Source organism: Agelaius tricolor, unplaced genomic scaffold (genome assembly GCF_023055355.1).
Source record: "Agelaius tricolor isolate 1412-34295 unplaced genomic scaffold, bAgeTri1.0.p SCAF_1, whole genome shotgun sequence".
NCBI lineage: Eukaryota > Metazoa > Chordata > Aves > Passeriformes > Icteridae > Agelaius > Agelaius tricolor.
This window is the reverse complement of record NW_027269261.1, coordinates 7281368-7295660: the sequence shown is the minus strand read 5'-3', so window position 1 is coordinate 7295660 and position 14293 is coordinate 7281368. Positions and strand designations below refer to the sequence as shown.

General features: G+C 46.7%; 1 protein-coding gene and 1 long non-coding RNA gene across 9 annotated transcripts in view; one reads left to right on the top strand and one right to left on the bottom strand.

The window, feature by feature from the left end:
- LOC139587501 (uncharacterized) overlaps window positions 1–10339 on the bottom strand; it is a 53373-nt gene extending 43034 nt beyond the window's left edge. The window contains exon 1 of one of the 2 annotated variants that reach the window (XR_011678414.1): window positions 10205–10339. This is a non-coding gene — a long non-coding RNA (uncharacterized lncRNA). The remainder of the gene's footprint in view (window positions 1–10204) is intronic. The other variant, XR_011678415.1, reaches the window with a different exon arrangement.
- Window positions 9123–14293, top strand: part of STUM (stum, mechanosensory transduction mediator homolog) — a 48776-nt gene continuing 43605 nt past the window's right edge. For 2 of the 7 annotated variants that reach the window (XM_071421857.1, XM_071421866.1), the window contains exon 1: window positions 9123–9418. In XM_071421857.1, the coding sequence (XP_071277958.1) occupies window positions 9229–9418 (190 nt within the window). In that variant the 5' untranslated portion in view covers window positions 9123–9228. The remainder of the gene's footprint in view (window positions 9419–14293) is intronic. The other 5 variants (XM_071421897.1, XM_071421878.1, XM_071421887.1 and 2 more) reach the window with 4 other exon arrangements.

Sequence of the window (14293 nt, the reverse complement as noted above, 5' to 3'; positions counted from 1 at the left end):
CTCAAGAAAGCATTCCTCAGGTGTGGAAACACAGAACACTGGGAATATTTCTCTGTCTGCTCTGGGGTGCCCTGACCCCCAGGGCAGCACTGACTTTGACCCTCACTCATGGAGAAAGTTTCCCAGACTTCAAGATAGACTGGAATCCACAAAAGTGCGAAATAGATTCTAGAGAGTAGTGTAGGTGTATCACTTGGTGAGAAATTTAGGTTTTGGGGTTTTTAGTATGTTGTGGATGGAAGCAAGATGGAGGGCACAGGGTGTCATCCTGGGTTTCTTCTTCATGATGCTTCTTCATGAGTTTGGGTGGCATTTTGTAATTGGGCAGAAAAGTCACATTGCTGGCTTCCAGGGATCAGTTGTTGGGTTAAAAGGGAAAATAATCTAGGTGTCAGTTCTTAATAGGATAGTTTAGTCTTAAAAGACCTTGTAACAAGAGATTGTTGGCCATTTTGTGCCTTGCTACTGAAAAGCTGCTGAACTCATGGTTGTGAGACTTTTGCTGATAAGAAATAATAAACACCTGAGTCAGAACATGAAATACCATCTCCAGTGCCTTCAATGCAGACCCAGAGAAACCAATTCTCAGGCAAAACCCTTTATCTGTTCTCAACAAGTCTGCTTGAAACCATTAAACCTCTTCTCTGCTGAAGGTATCTACACCTTGGAACAGGCCCAAGATCTACTGCTGTCCCACCAAGGGCTGGACAAAACCTCCAGCATGGAGCAGAGCCCAGGCAGCTGTGCTCAAGAGAACACAAAACATCTCCTATCCCATGTCTAACATCCCCCATCCTGCTGGAAACCCCTGGGCTATCCAGCAGTGCTTACAGCTCACACCTCATCTGATGTGACCTGTGGCACAAGAGCTGCTGATTTCCATCCAGCTGAGGCTGTAAAGTTGTGGGCAACTGCAGCAGAAAGACAAAGGCTGAATGAGTCACTCCTTGGATCTTTAACTAATTTTTATTATTGGTCCCTCCAGATAAGAGGCAGGACACTACAAGAGAACTCTTTTCCCACTGTTCCTGTGTTGGTAAATTTGATTCCTCACAGCTGTCAAATAGATGGGTACCTTTCCCCAGGATCAAAATTTATGTGTGCTGGTAAACCAGCCTCTGTCACCACCACGATTCAAGCAAATCCCAAAAAAAGGGGAGCAGCATATGCTTTTCTATTTCTCAGCTTTCTGAAAGGGCTGCCTCACAATACATAACATTTATGAACCTGCCTGAACCAGCTTTTATTGAGAAGTAAAAAGTACTATGTAAGAGGCAAAGAATTTGATCTAAGGAGCAATTTCATTTAAGGCAGAGCGTAACAGCTTTGCAGTAGTTCACCTGATAGACTGCTGTGCTTCCCAAGCCACAGAACATCATTTGCCTCCCTCAGACTTAATCTGAGAGAAACAGACTGTGTGCAAAAAGCTCCCATCTCATCTCACACTCCTACTAAAAAACATGTCCAAGAATGACCTTAAAGGGGGCCAATCCAAGTGTAAAATGAAGGGAATCTCATCTGTCCAAACACTGCTTTAAGTTGTAACTCAGACATCCTAGAGCCACTAAATCCACTCAGAAATCCATTCCCACTTTACCTTTCAGCATTGTTTAATCTTCCAGGCGCCTGAATTTAAAGGTGCTTCATTACACAGACAAATTATTTCCCTGTCACATAATTTCAGTTGCCTCCTGCTGCTCATTAGTGCTCCTCTATGAAAAGTGGTATTTCTCTATCACCTGCAGCTCTGCTGTGATTTACTTCAGGCTTTTGAATCCTTCCTATGTCCTTCAGAGTAGCCCTGAGCAGAGCACGATGGTAACAGCACTCAGCTTTTAAATTATAGTCCCTGGCAAAATACACTCACTCAGAAACCAAACACACAGATGCTTGGTTCTGCTTTGCACAAAGTGTTCTAAACCATTAGATGCTTGTCCTCCAAAGAGGGAAAAGCAGAAAGGATGGCAAAGGGATGAAGATACCTAATTTTCCCTACAGATTTCACCTAAACTTAACCATAGAAACAAATGCTCAACTTAAGCAGACCTGATCTTCCTGGAAGATTGAAGAATCTGCCTCTCCACCAGCTGCAAGGCAGAACTTCCATAGCTGTGTAAGGAAATTGGATTTTTTTGGGTGAGGCTAAAAGTTCTTGAAGGAATAGGGTCTCCTCTTGGCCTTCAGCAGCAAATTTGGCTGTGTTGGAATAAGGCTGGTACCAGAAGGACAAGGCTGAAAGGGAAAATGGAACAGCACGTGGATACGCTGGTTTTGGCAAGGAGATTCCCCTCAGTAGAAAAGGAGTGGGGGAAAAAGGAGACTGTATTTTGTGAGGTGCAGGAATAAATGTGGAAAACACAAACCTCCTAAGCCAGAAAGCCTTGGGCATTTCCAAGCACTGTAACTGATCTACTGAGCCCTGGTATGAGAGGAATAATCCCAAGTACTAAATGTCACAAGAGCTGACACCTAGAAACTTTGTACCTCCCACACTTACAAAAAGCAAGTGCCCAGGAGCATCCCATAATGCCTGGGATCAATAATTAGTTCATGCTGGGGAGGATTGCTGTAATCAAAGAGCAGAATGGAAGTGCACAGAATGCTAAATCAGTACCGAAGTGTTATGCTATGTTGCAAGGTAGAAAGATTCACAGAGAAAGGTGCTGTACAAGGGGGTAATGAGGTTACATCGAGGAAAAGAAGAAAAGGGAACTTGTAAATAGTATAAGAGAGAGTCCATAAGGTCAAATGGGAATAGAGACATTATTAAAAAATAATCTGCAGCAAAACAAATAGCCAGTGCCACAAGATCAGCCCCTGTGACACTGCAGCTGGAGCTTACAGTGTTCCTGATGTGTTCATAGCCTTCCTCATGTTCTCCATTATTGTATTTGCTGGGACCCTCATGGCAGGGAGGAAAGACGAATCTGACTTCATGTTCTCAGAAGGTTAATTTATTATTTTATGATACTATATTATACTAAAGAATACTAAACTAAACTATACTAAAGACTACAGAGAGGATACTTACAGAAGGCTAAAAAGATAATAATGAAAACTCGTGACTCTTTCCAGAGTCCCAACACAGCTTGGCCCCAATTGGCCAAAGAGTCAAAACAACTCACACCAGAATCCAATGAAACAATCACCTGTGGGTAAACAATCTCCAAACACATTCCACATGAGCACAACACAGGAGAAGCAAATGAGATAATTATTGTTTTCCTTTGAGGCTTCCCAGTTTCCCAGGAGAAAAATCCTAGACAAAGGGGTTTTTCAGAGAATGTGAATGCCACACTCCATAAGTATGCTTGCTCCAATGACAGAAGGGAAACAAGGGAAAAAATACAGGTAGCATAGAATTAATAGAGCAAGGGCCTCCTTTTCTTTCTTATAGATTTTTGTGAGTGTTTGAAAATAAATTAAGATCTGCCTCTAAGTTTTGCAACTTTTGTCCATCCCCACCCAAAAGACTTAATGACAGGGAAGAAGAGACGAAAGATTGAGACAAAGAACATTATTTCAGTGGCAGAAGATTATCAGGATTACAACAGGATACAATTCAGAGCAAAGGACTTCCATTGGACAAGCAGCTGGTGCCAGTGGACAAGCAGGGTACAAATTGATTCTAGTCAGGTTGCTTTCTTTATCTTACATGATGCAGCTGCCTGACACTATTGATGGCTTCAGTAAAGGCTAACATCTTTGTTAACCTGTAACAGTCACAGGTAAATCCCAGAATAAATCTCTGAATCTCTAGAGATCATTCTAGAGGTGCTGCCAAATCACCTGCACAAATGAAGATTAAACATTAAACTTAAGTCATATGAGTTTAAACTTAACTGCAGGCAGATGCAAATCCAAAGCTGTGGTGCAATAATAAAGAGATTGAGCTCCAGATTTTCATTAATATCTCACATTTCCTGGAAAACTCTGAATGCAGGAAGACAAACCAGAGACTGGGGTGTCTGCTCTATTTTCAGGGCAAGCATGAATGGCTCAGAAGGGGGCAAGGAAATGTTTGTGCTTGCAGAATTGCTTTGGGCCTGTCCACAGTGTTTCTCTAGTGCCTCTAGTTCCTCTCTCCTCACCTCCCTTGTCATTGGTGTGATAAGTACAGATTTTCCAGTCTATTTTCCCAGTTTCTCTGTTGGGAGAATTCACTTACTGGGGATTTTCTCTCTCTCTGAACACCACAGCTCACACTGGGTGAATTTAGGGGATGTTACAGAGCCTGGCACAGACACATGAGGCAACATGGAACAGTCCAAAGCTGTTTGGAGGAAGAACAACTGCATGAGCACTGAGCTGAGAAGAAAGAAAAGCAGCTACAGGCATTAAAACATGAAGACTCTTGTGATGAGATCCTTGTGTTTCCCAGAAATTACTGCAATTCATTTTGCACAGGCTGTAAGGATGAATGGATGTTTTAATTGAAGCTGGAAAGGAAGGCAGGAGCCAGGAGATTGGTCCTGGAGTCCTAAGCACTTCTTGGTGATCCTGGTACCATCACATGTTTTCAAGACATAGCAGGACACAGCTGTAAATGCCCATATTAAAAGTCTTAAGCTAATAGAAATTTATGGAAACTAAAAATTCCTGTTGTTTTGGCTCCCATGGAACAGAAGTATAATTAATAAATATGAAGCTACTATTGTTCCCAGTGGAATCAGTGCAGGATTTCCACCAGATTTGACACAAAGAATCCTTTTTTTTTTTAAGCTAGTGGGAAGTCTTGTGTGTGCAGGATATACTCATGTACTAGGTCAGCAGCAAGTGTAGCTCTCATTTGCACCAGGAAAAGCTCACTGAGTCACAAACCCAGCCTCATGTGACTGTCTGACATTTGTCAGAGGGAAGCAATTTATGAGGTCTCAGGTTCATGACAGTCTCAAGACTCTGCTCTGACATGGGCCACAAGTGGCACTTGAGTAAGTGACTCCTCTGTTCAGAGCTGCATTTGTCTCTGTGAGGACCCAGGGCTGTGCCAGCCCCAATTTCAGCTGCTGCAATGGATTTTCTAGTGGCAGACAACTCAAACCTCCTGCACTTGAATGAAATTAATTGATCTTTTCTGCTAGGAGGGTGCTGCACTCCTTGAGCCAAGCTCTGCTTTAAGTCACAGCCTGTGGAGCCGTGCTGGATTTACTCTGGTGCTCTGGAGTGCAGACTGCAGGGCTCCTCCTGTCCCCCAGGGACTGTGAGTGAGCAGCAGCTCTGCTTGGCTCCTTCTTGTCTTTGTTAATAACACTTCTAATGATTTGTGTTTGCATCTATTTTTGTATCTCTTAACATACTTGTAAGGTACTCAAGGCTGCCTTGGAAAGAACCCAAGCTCAGGGTTGTGGGGTGTATTTAAAACAGATGAACCCCTGGTTGCTGTAGGTATGTCTTTGCTGTTCATTCAGCTTGCAGGAGTGGTTTTTTCCTCCCTTTCCAAAGTCAGAGGCAGCCTGTGGTGTGCCCAGTTCTCAGAGCCCTGTGACAGAGAAGCACCATCCCTTCCTTTTGCAGAATCTCCAATTCTCCACAAGAGCATCGCCAATACCAGGGCAAGCAGGGAAAGAAGAAAAGATCATTCTACAGCTGCAGGGTAAACTAAAACAACTATCTGATCCTAAGTTCCCTTTAGCCTGACAACACTGCCCCCATTGTTTAGTGTACAACTCAAAATGTCCCTACCTGCAAAATATTTGAGATGCAGCTTATTTAGACTCTGTGGGAAACAAAGGGAAAAACTCCCATCATAAAATTTCCTGTGACAGCTCCTTGAAAATCAGCTAGTGACCATAACAAATCCCTTCTGCTGGGATATTACTCTCCTCTGACTGGGTGTTTGGTGGCCATGAGCCACTCTGGAGCCCCTGAGGCCTGATGGGTGTGGAATTCTCAGGACACTGGCCAAAGCCCCAGCACCCACTCCCCACAGCAGCATCCCCATGCAGTGTAACTCAGCACAAAGCCTTGGCAACCACCATCCACCAGAAAGAGCAGCCCAAGCCTGCTCAGCACTGAGACAAGGCTGAATCACACACAGCTTCTCTGTCCATGCCTACTTATCAAGGAACACACAACTACAAAACAACTACACTCTTTGCCACACTGGAGGGAGTCAGAGGCCAGGCTCCTCTGGTTTTAAGGGCTACAAGAGTGTGGAAGGCCCAGCCATCTGCAGGATGGCCTTGCTGCCACCTGGGCCAGCACCACCTTCTCTTCCACCAGACACCCAGGAGATTCAGCTGTCTCAGCTTCCTTTGGGACGGCCCTTGACACAGCAGCACTGCTTGTCTTCAGCTTTAGTGCATCCTGCAGCACTACTCCAGAGAGAAATCTGGGGATTGTGTGCTCCCAACACTGTGTGGCAGCATACTGGTGCTATCCTGGTGTGCCAGGGGAGTCCCATTGTCTGAAACACCCCTTGGAATTCAGGTTGGGTTTGTCTTTTTTTTTAAAAACAATTTTTTGTCTCAACTGCAGAAAAATAATGTTTTATATATATAAATTCATAGCAGTTCTGTGAGCTGTTTTCATGCTGAGAAGCAAAATGAACATTTTAAAAGATCAGATCTGAGGAAATCTGGGTATTCTTAGCATGCACAAATATCACTGCTTTTTATAAACTATAACCTTGTTTTCATTTAAAAAAATTTTTAAAAATCAGCCCTGGGCCACATTTCCTTGCTCAGGTCCCAGCACACCTTTCCATGGGTTCCTGCCTTCCCTGGTTGAAGCTCTCCAGCACAGCCCTGTCTCCTGGGCCAGAGGGAAGCCCTAAATTGTAACAGCACACAGCTCCAGGGTGCTCAGCACAGGATGCTCAGCCTGGCTGCCACCCAGCACCCAGGGAGCCTCAGCAGAATAATGCTGCCACCAACTCCCTTGTTTAGGAAAGCCTGGGAATGTCACAACTTGTTACACCCTTAAAACCCTCGGGAGGCAGTCATAACTTCTGCCTGAGGCACCCAAGAGCTTCCAGCAGTGCAAAATGAGCGCTGCAGCTCAGCCTGGGAGCGGTGGCATTTGAACAGTGGGGAGAGGAAGCCCCACATGCTGCCAGCCAGTCTTGGAAAAGTTAATGAACTAGCTCACATTTGTCACAGGCTCTGAGATATTCCAGGGAAATGTTCCATGAAAGCCAGCTTCTGACAAAATATTGTTTTAATTAATCCCCATCTTTGATTTTCTGTTTGGGCTGCTCTCACAATGGCCCTTTGCTGGCTTTCACTGGAGGTTATGTGGGCTCACACCCACACACAATTCCTAGGATCTATGGAGAATTATGTCACTGCAAGTTATTGATTGTGTTCCAGCTTGGATTCTGCTGTGTACAGGCTCTAATTAATCCATATTCATACCATAAGGATTTCTCATCTGACTGTGGTTTGATCAACCAGCAGAGAAATACAGAGTCCATATCAGTTACATTGGATCTTTTCAAGAGAAAGTGCTGCTCTCCAATAGCTTTGTGTCTAGGCAATACAGAGTCTAGGCTGTCATGAACTTTTTAGATGGAAATAAATGTCACCATTAAAAAAAAAAATCAAACAAAATAAAAATCCAAAACAAAACACCCAAACCAACAAAAAAAAAAAAAAACCAACAAACCCCCAAAAACCCTCCCCAAAGAGCCAGATTAGTTAATGCATTTCAGAAACATGTCTAAACTTTGTGCTTAATCAAAAAAAAGTCAGAAGATTTTTTTTTTTGGATGAAATGCACTCAGAAGACAAGCCAAAAGATAAGCAAAGAAAATAAAGAGATAAGAAGATAAGCAATGAAAACCTGCTGATAAAGATGAGAGAATTTACACGGCTTGTCTATCTTTTTGTGGTTTCAAGCCCAGTTAGTAGAAAAATAAAATGACGTAACTAGGAAGAAAAGTCTGCATTTCCCTCATGCAGTTTACCCAAGCTTTTAGTTGTGCTAATTTGTACTTTGATCAATTAGATTGTTGAAAAAGGCATTTGTCAGGTGGTATTCAAGTGGCATAAATAAAGTAGTTCAAGGTTTCTCTTGGAACATAATTCCATGCAGGAATTATATTAAATTCCTTGCAGGAATTTTTTGGGCAAAACTACAGCTTTAAAATACACAGTAAGACACAGACTATCCTCTGTCTCATGGAAAGACCCTGTGCATGTGTCACACTTACATTCCATATCAGGATTAATGCCTTTAATATTTCCCCCGTTTTCTCTGCTGAATCCCATCTACAGGGACAATTACTGTGGTTTTTGGGTTTTTATTAACCTAGACACGCTCAAGTTTTGCTCCCATTTCACCCACTCAGTTCTGTGCTGCACAATAATCACCAGCCCTACAAAGCCGTGTTTCGTCTCTTGGCTCCGAGGAACGAAGCCACATTTCCACACCAAGCTGCCATTAGCTCTCCGGGGCCACAGTTTTTCTTTGCCTTCCAATTCCCGTGGCTCCCCTCCCTCTTCCTCCTCACCGCAGCGATTTTCAAACACTACACGCGTGTGGGTTTAATTTACACCTTTTCTTGCACCTTCTCTTTTTAAGGGCGCACAGGGTACGATCTTCCACCGCTCCTGCGCTCCCTCGCATGGAGTTCTTTCCCTCGTTCCGGGGAAAGAACGGGACAGCGCCTCGCCCTCTCTGGCTGCCCAGGCGGGACGGGGCAGGGGGCGCACGGCTCCGAGCCGGGCTGGGGAAGAGCTCCGGGATCCAGGGCTGCCGAGGGGCAAGGGATAAACCGGGATGAGGGCGGGATGCATGGAAGCACTACGGGCAGCAGCTGCCCAGGGGCTCGGGATAAATCGGGATCCAGGGAAGCGCTCCGGGCAGCGGCTGCCCAGGGGCTCGGGATAAACCGGGATGCGGGCAGGATGCCCAGGGAAGCGCTCCGAGCTGCCCAGGGGCTCGGGATAAGGCGGGATGCAGGGAAGCGGTTGCCGAGAGGCTCGGGATAAGGCGGGATGCAGGGAAGCGGCTGCCCAGGGGCTCGGGATAAGGCGGGATGCAGGGAAGCGGCTGCCCAGGGGCTCGGGATAAGGCGGGATGCAGGGAAGCGCTCCGGGCAGCGGCGCGGCTGCCCAGGGGCTATAAGGAATAAACCGGGATAAGGCGGGATGCGGCGCCGCGAGGGGCGGGCGGAGGGCGGGGAGGGGTCGGCGCGGGGGGCGCGCCCGGCGGGGCCGCGCCTGGCGGCGGGAGCGCGCTCGGCGGCGGGAGCTGCGATCCCATCGGGGCACGGCCGCGCCGGCCATGGAGCCCTCGCCCAAGGACGGCGAGAGCGCGGCGGCCGCCGAGCCCGGCCGGGGCGGCACGGCCCCGTCCAGCGGCGTGGTGGTGCAGGTCCGGGAGAAGAAGGGCCCCCTGCGCGCCGCCATCCCCTACATGCCCTTCCCCGTGGCCGTCATCTGCCTCTTCCTCAACACCTTCGTGCCGGGGCTGGGTAAGGATGTGCGGGAGGCACCGAGGGAGGGCGGCCGGGCTCGGGGTCTCTCTCTGCCCACCTGCGGCTGCTTCACCCCGGCGGGGCCGCTCGGGCTGCCGGAGGTGCCCGCGGCCGCAACTTTCCCTTTTCCCGACGGCACCGCGGGAGGGATGGAGAGACGGACGGACGGAGGGACGGAGGCAGGAGCCCCTGCGCCAAGTTTCGCGTCGGGGGCCGGGGCAGCGCCCTGCGGGGTCCCCAGGGATCCCAGCGGGCAAATCGCGTTTCCCTCGGGGCGAGCAGGGCTGGGGCAGCCCGGGGTCCCCGGCCCCGGGACAGACCGGACACATCCCCCGCGCCCGCCGGGCGGTGCCGAAGGGATGCAGCTGCTCGGGCTCTCGCGAACTGGGATTGCGGTCGGAGGACCAAAGCTCACGGTGGCCACATCGCTCGCTAGCTAGAGATGAGCTCTCGGAGCCCCCCGTGCCGGGTTCTCTAAGGAGAGCCCTGGAAAATGTTAGAACCGTTGTCCAGAGGAACTGGAGATTCACAGTTCCTCAGCGTAAAGTCTCTGGTGTGCTCAGGTCCCCAAGATGTGGCTGCATCCTTTCTGTATTTCCTTTTCCTACGCTCAAATTAGGAATTGCTTGTTGCAAGAGGAGCTTAGAGTTTAAACACTACAAAAGCCCCTAGAATACAAGGCTAAACACAAACCTTTGAGCTGAAAGCAAAATAACCATGATAATAAAAAAAAAAAAAAAACCCAAAACCAAACCAAATAATCCATGACTCATTAACCCATACCTCAGGTCTCTCATGGTCCATTTCTGTCTGCTCTTTCTGCTACTGTGGCCACCACTGAAGCCTTCCTTGTGATATGAGGGTATCCTCCACCTAGCCCTGCTTTTAAAGAGCTACTGCCTGCCTTTAATTGCTTCATGTGCTTCAGGTGGCTTCATTCTTTAACAAATCTGAAACTCCTAAAGTTCTGATTAAAGTACTACCCACGTGTGGGTGGGATAGTGTGTGCCACATGTAGGAGCCATTGCTACTCCAGCGTGCTTGCTCTGAAACCTGTGGATGTATTCCAGAGGAAAACTTGCACCTTTTGCAACACCTCTCAGTTTTCCTGTGGAAGGACTTGTGGAAGGTGTGTGCGCTTCCAGATGCAATCCACTGCACTCAGGTGTGTTGTTTGCACAGCCCTTGTGTGCAGCCCCCTGAAGAACCTTGAGTGATGAATCAAAGACCATCTCTGGAGCTGAGTTCTCTCATGGGGCTTTAGGTTTCCTGGGGCTCAGTTTCCCACTTTGGAGAGACAAGTTCAAAACCTGAGTTTTCAAAGCGAGTGTTGTTTTCTGCTGGGATTGAAGACACCACATCTTCACTGTGGATGTACAGAAAAAAAAGCCTGACTTAACCACCCCTTTTTCCTTATCCAAATTATCTGACACTTCACAAAGCACACTAGAAAACCCTCTGCCCTTCATCCCAGAAGGACAGATCCCCATGAGACATCCTTATGTTGAAATTGGCTGGAAGTGTGGTTCTCTGCTGGAGTTCTCCTCTGGGTGCTGCTGGGGTAGCCAGAGTTGTGCCTTCCCTTGTGCAGGAGGTGTCTAGGAAGGAAGGGGAGCAGATAGCCCTCCCTTCCTGGAGGTGAGTGTTCAGGGCTCACAGTCCATGCTGGCTAAAAGCTTGGGAGTTGAATCTGGACTGTGCAGCTGTGTTGGTTATGTAACCACTGACAGGCTGGACCAGCATGAAATGGTTTTTAATTTTATTTTTAATTCTATTTATTTTTTTTAAAAAAAATCCTCCTTTTTGGTGGAGGTTTTTTAAAATTTGTTTGCCCTTTGCTGCAGTGATTTCGGCGGTAGGGTCTGGCCGGCTGTGCTGCTGTTTCTCCTGGTACTCTGTTGCAAAAGTAGCAAACCAAACAAGCTACAGATGAAAAGGAATCCTTCCCTGCGGCATCCCCACAGCCTGGTGAAATGCAGTGTTTTGGAGATGCATCCCAAGCTCAGTATGCAAAGCATGGCATTTCATTTGTACATAAATGAACCGTTCTGTTAATGAAGCTGCTAATACCACGTGCATTTTGACAGAAAACTTAGTCTGAGATGACACACCTGACTAGAATACAGCTATTTACAATCTCAGCCAAATCCTGTCATGTATCACATAGCCCACACAGGAGGGGAAACAGGAGGATCACGAATCTACTGGCAGGAATGTTCAAGGTAAAAAGAGATTTTCTGTCATTGTTGTGCTTCAGCCATCTCAATGAGCTGAGCAACGATTGTAAAACAGATAAGATTTGCAATGGTGTGAAGTGTTCACATCAAGGATGGCAGCCTGTTCCCTGCAAGGTAAATGGCAAAATTCCCATCAGTTCTTGTAGTCCAGATTTATAACATGTTAAAGTGATGTTTCACAGGCTTGCCAAGTGTATTTCTTCCTGCTTAGCTGGAGAGTGTGACTGTGTTTAGGTGTTAATGGAAGTCCTCTATTTCTCAGTCCCTAAATTCATCTCTCATCTTATTGCATGTAGTTGTCGTTTGAGTGTAGACTCTGCAGTGCAATTGCAAAGAAGGGTCAGAGACCACCAGAGTAGACAAGAAAATGGGCAACATTGAATAAATCAAGATTTCCACTGCTTGGAGACTGGTGCATTTGAGGTTTTCATTAGTGCCCCGTGCCTCAGAGTAGTGATATCCAAATAGAAATTGTACTCTGATGCAAGCTTCCAAATCTTTGGGCAGTCTCTCACCATCTGAAAGCCTCTTTTTTCTAAGTTAAATTATCTTTCCTCTGTTGTGGAAGTCACCTTTGAGGGTGACATCTGAAAATTTTAAATAGCTGGTTTATTTTTCCTTTGTGCTATTTATATTTTGCAGTACTACTCTATTTGGACAGTAGAAGTAACACTTTCTCTTTGTTTACAGTCAGTTTATTATCTTCACTTGGTTACTTTTCAGAGTTTTATGTAATGACCCAGAACTGCAGGTTTTAAGGTGCATTATAAACTGGGTTTGAACTACTCATTCCACACATGCTACAAAAGATGTCGTTCACAGGAATTTTTTCATACATAGGGGATATGTTGACTTTTCTCTTGCCAAAAATTAAAATTCAGACCAAATACAGTGTAAAAAATCTTGATTAGCCCATCTACTTGTAATCCATCTTGCTGAATAGCCTTGAAATCACACATTCCTTCCAGTCGCTGTGATGTGCCACTTGGAAATGTTCTGGATCACTTTCCTATTGTATTTGTAGGGAAGCCCCAATGAAGGCAGGAATGATGAGGAGGCCTCTATGTTCTCAGAAGGTTAATTTATTATTTTATGATACTATATTATAGTAAAGAATACTATACTAAACTATACTAAAGAATACAGAAAAGATACTCAATGCTAAAAAGATAATAATGAAAACTTGTGACTCTTTCCAGAGTCCCAACACATCTTGGCCCTGATTGGCCAAAGAGTCAAAACAACTCACACCAGAATCCAATGAAACAATCACCTGTGGGTAAACAATCTCCAAACACATTCCACATGTGAGCACAACACAGGAGAAGCCAATGAGCTAAGAATTGTTTTCCTTTTCTCTGAGGCTTTTCAGCTTCCCAGGAGAAAAATCCTGGGCAAAGGGATTTTTTTCAGAGAACGTTCTGGATCAGTTTCCCATGGCCCATAGTGCAGTCTTTCTCACCTGTGCCTAACAGGGCAGTAGGGCTGAGCTGCAATGAAGGTGTCCCAAGCTCAGGCTCATAAAAAGAGTGGGCAGGGAGAAGAAGGAGGAGTCAGCGGGTGCTGTGGCAAAAGCCATCGTGCCTTGACTGCAGCCCTGCCACAGGCATTGCAACCTCTGCTCTGGTTTGGGTTTCTGGAGCAGGCTCTGAGGCATCAAAGCATGCAGTGATGAGCTCTGGAGGATGGGAGGTGCAGCTGTCAGCAGAGCTGAGGGTGCCCAGTGGTGCCATTCCCACAGGATTGGGCGCTGTGTCCCTGCAGCCCGTCCGCGCCATCCCGCAGATGGGAGAAGGGCTGGCCGTGCCCTTTAGCTGGCAGACTGTGTTCTCCTGGAGCTGAGTGTGCCAGTCAGCGTGGGAGGAGATCTGGCTCCTTGTCATCATTCCCAGAGCTGATCCATGGGAATCTTGCCCTCCTTCCTCTCTGCTCTTCCTTCTCGCGACATCACGTGTGTGGGAGGGGGTAAACGAAGGGGGGGAACTTGAGGAAAATGTGAGAAGTGAGGGAAACGATCTGAAAGTCTGAGGTATTCTCCAAGATTAATCCCTCCTGTCAGGAAGGGGGTGGACTTTTGGATCCCAGCCTGTGTGATACGTGAATAACTATTTTTATGCAGGGAGTAATTGAAATATGCAGCATAAAATGATGTTGGTGCGGGATAGGAGAGCAGCCACCCATGTTCCATGAAGTAGCCCGTGGAGGAGTTCAGGGGTGCCAGCCTCTCACAGCAGCTACGGAAGGAAGGGGTGATTCCCAGCCCACTCAGTTTTTTGCTTCCAGGGCTCCACAGTGCAGCTCTCCTGTTCCTGGGTGTGTCAGCTCCATATCACGAGCCTTCTGCCATCTGTTTATTCGCTCCTGATAAAGTTCAAGCACTGCACCTTCAGCTGTGGGAATGTGGCTTTGCCATTTGATTCACAGAAGCCAAGCATCTTCTCATCAGAGACCAAGGCTCCCCTGAGCAGAATGAGCTCTCCAAAGAGCTGAATAGAAGTACAAAACACAACACTCGAGAAAGGTGATGGGATAAGTTCTGCATAAAATTACCAGTACTCATTTTATTTTTGTGGTTGGAATGGTAAATAGATGCCTCAAGCAAACATCCATTGCCTTCATTATTGAAAGAAAGAAT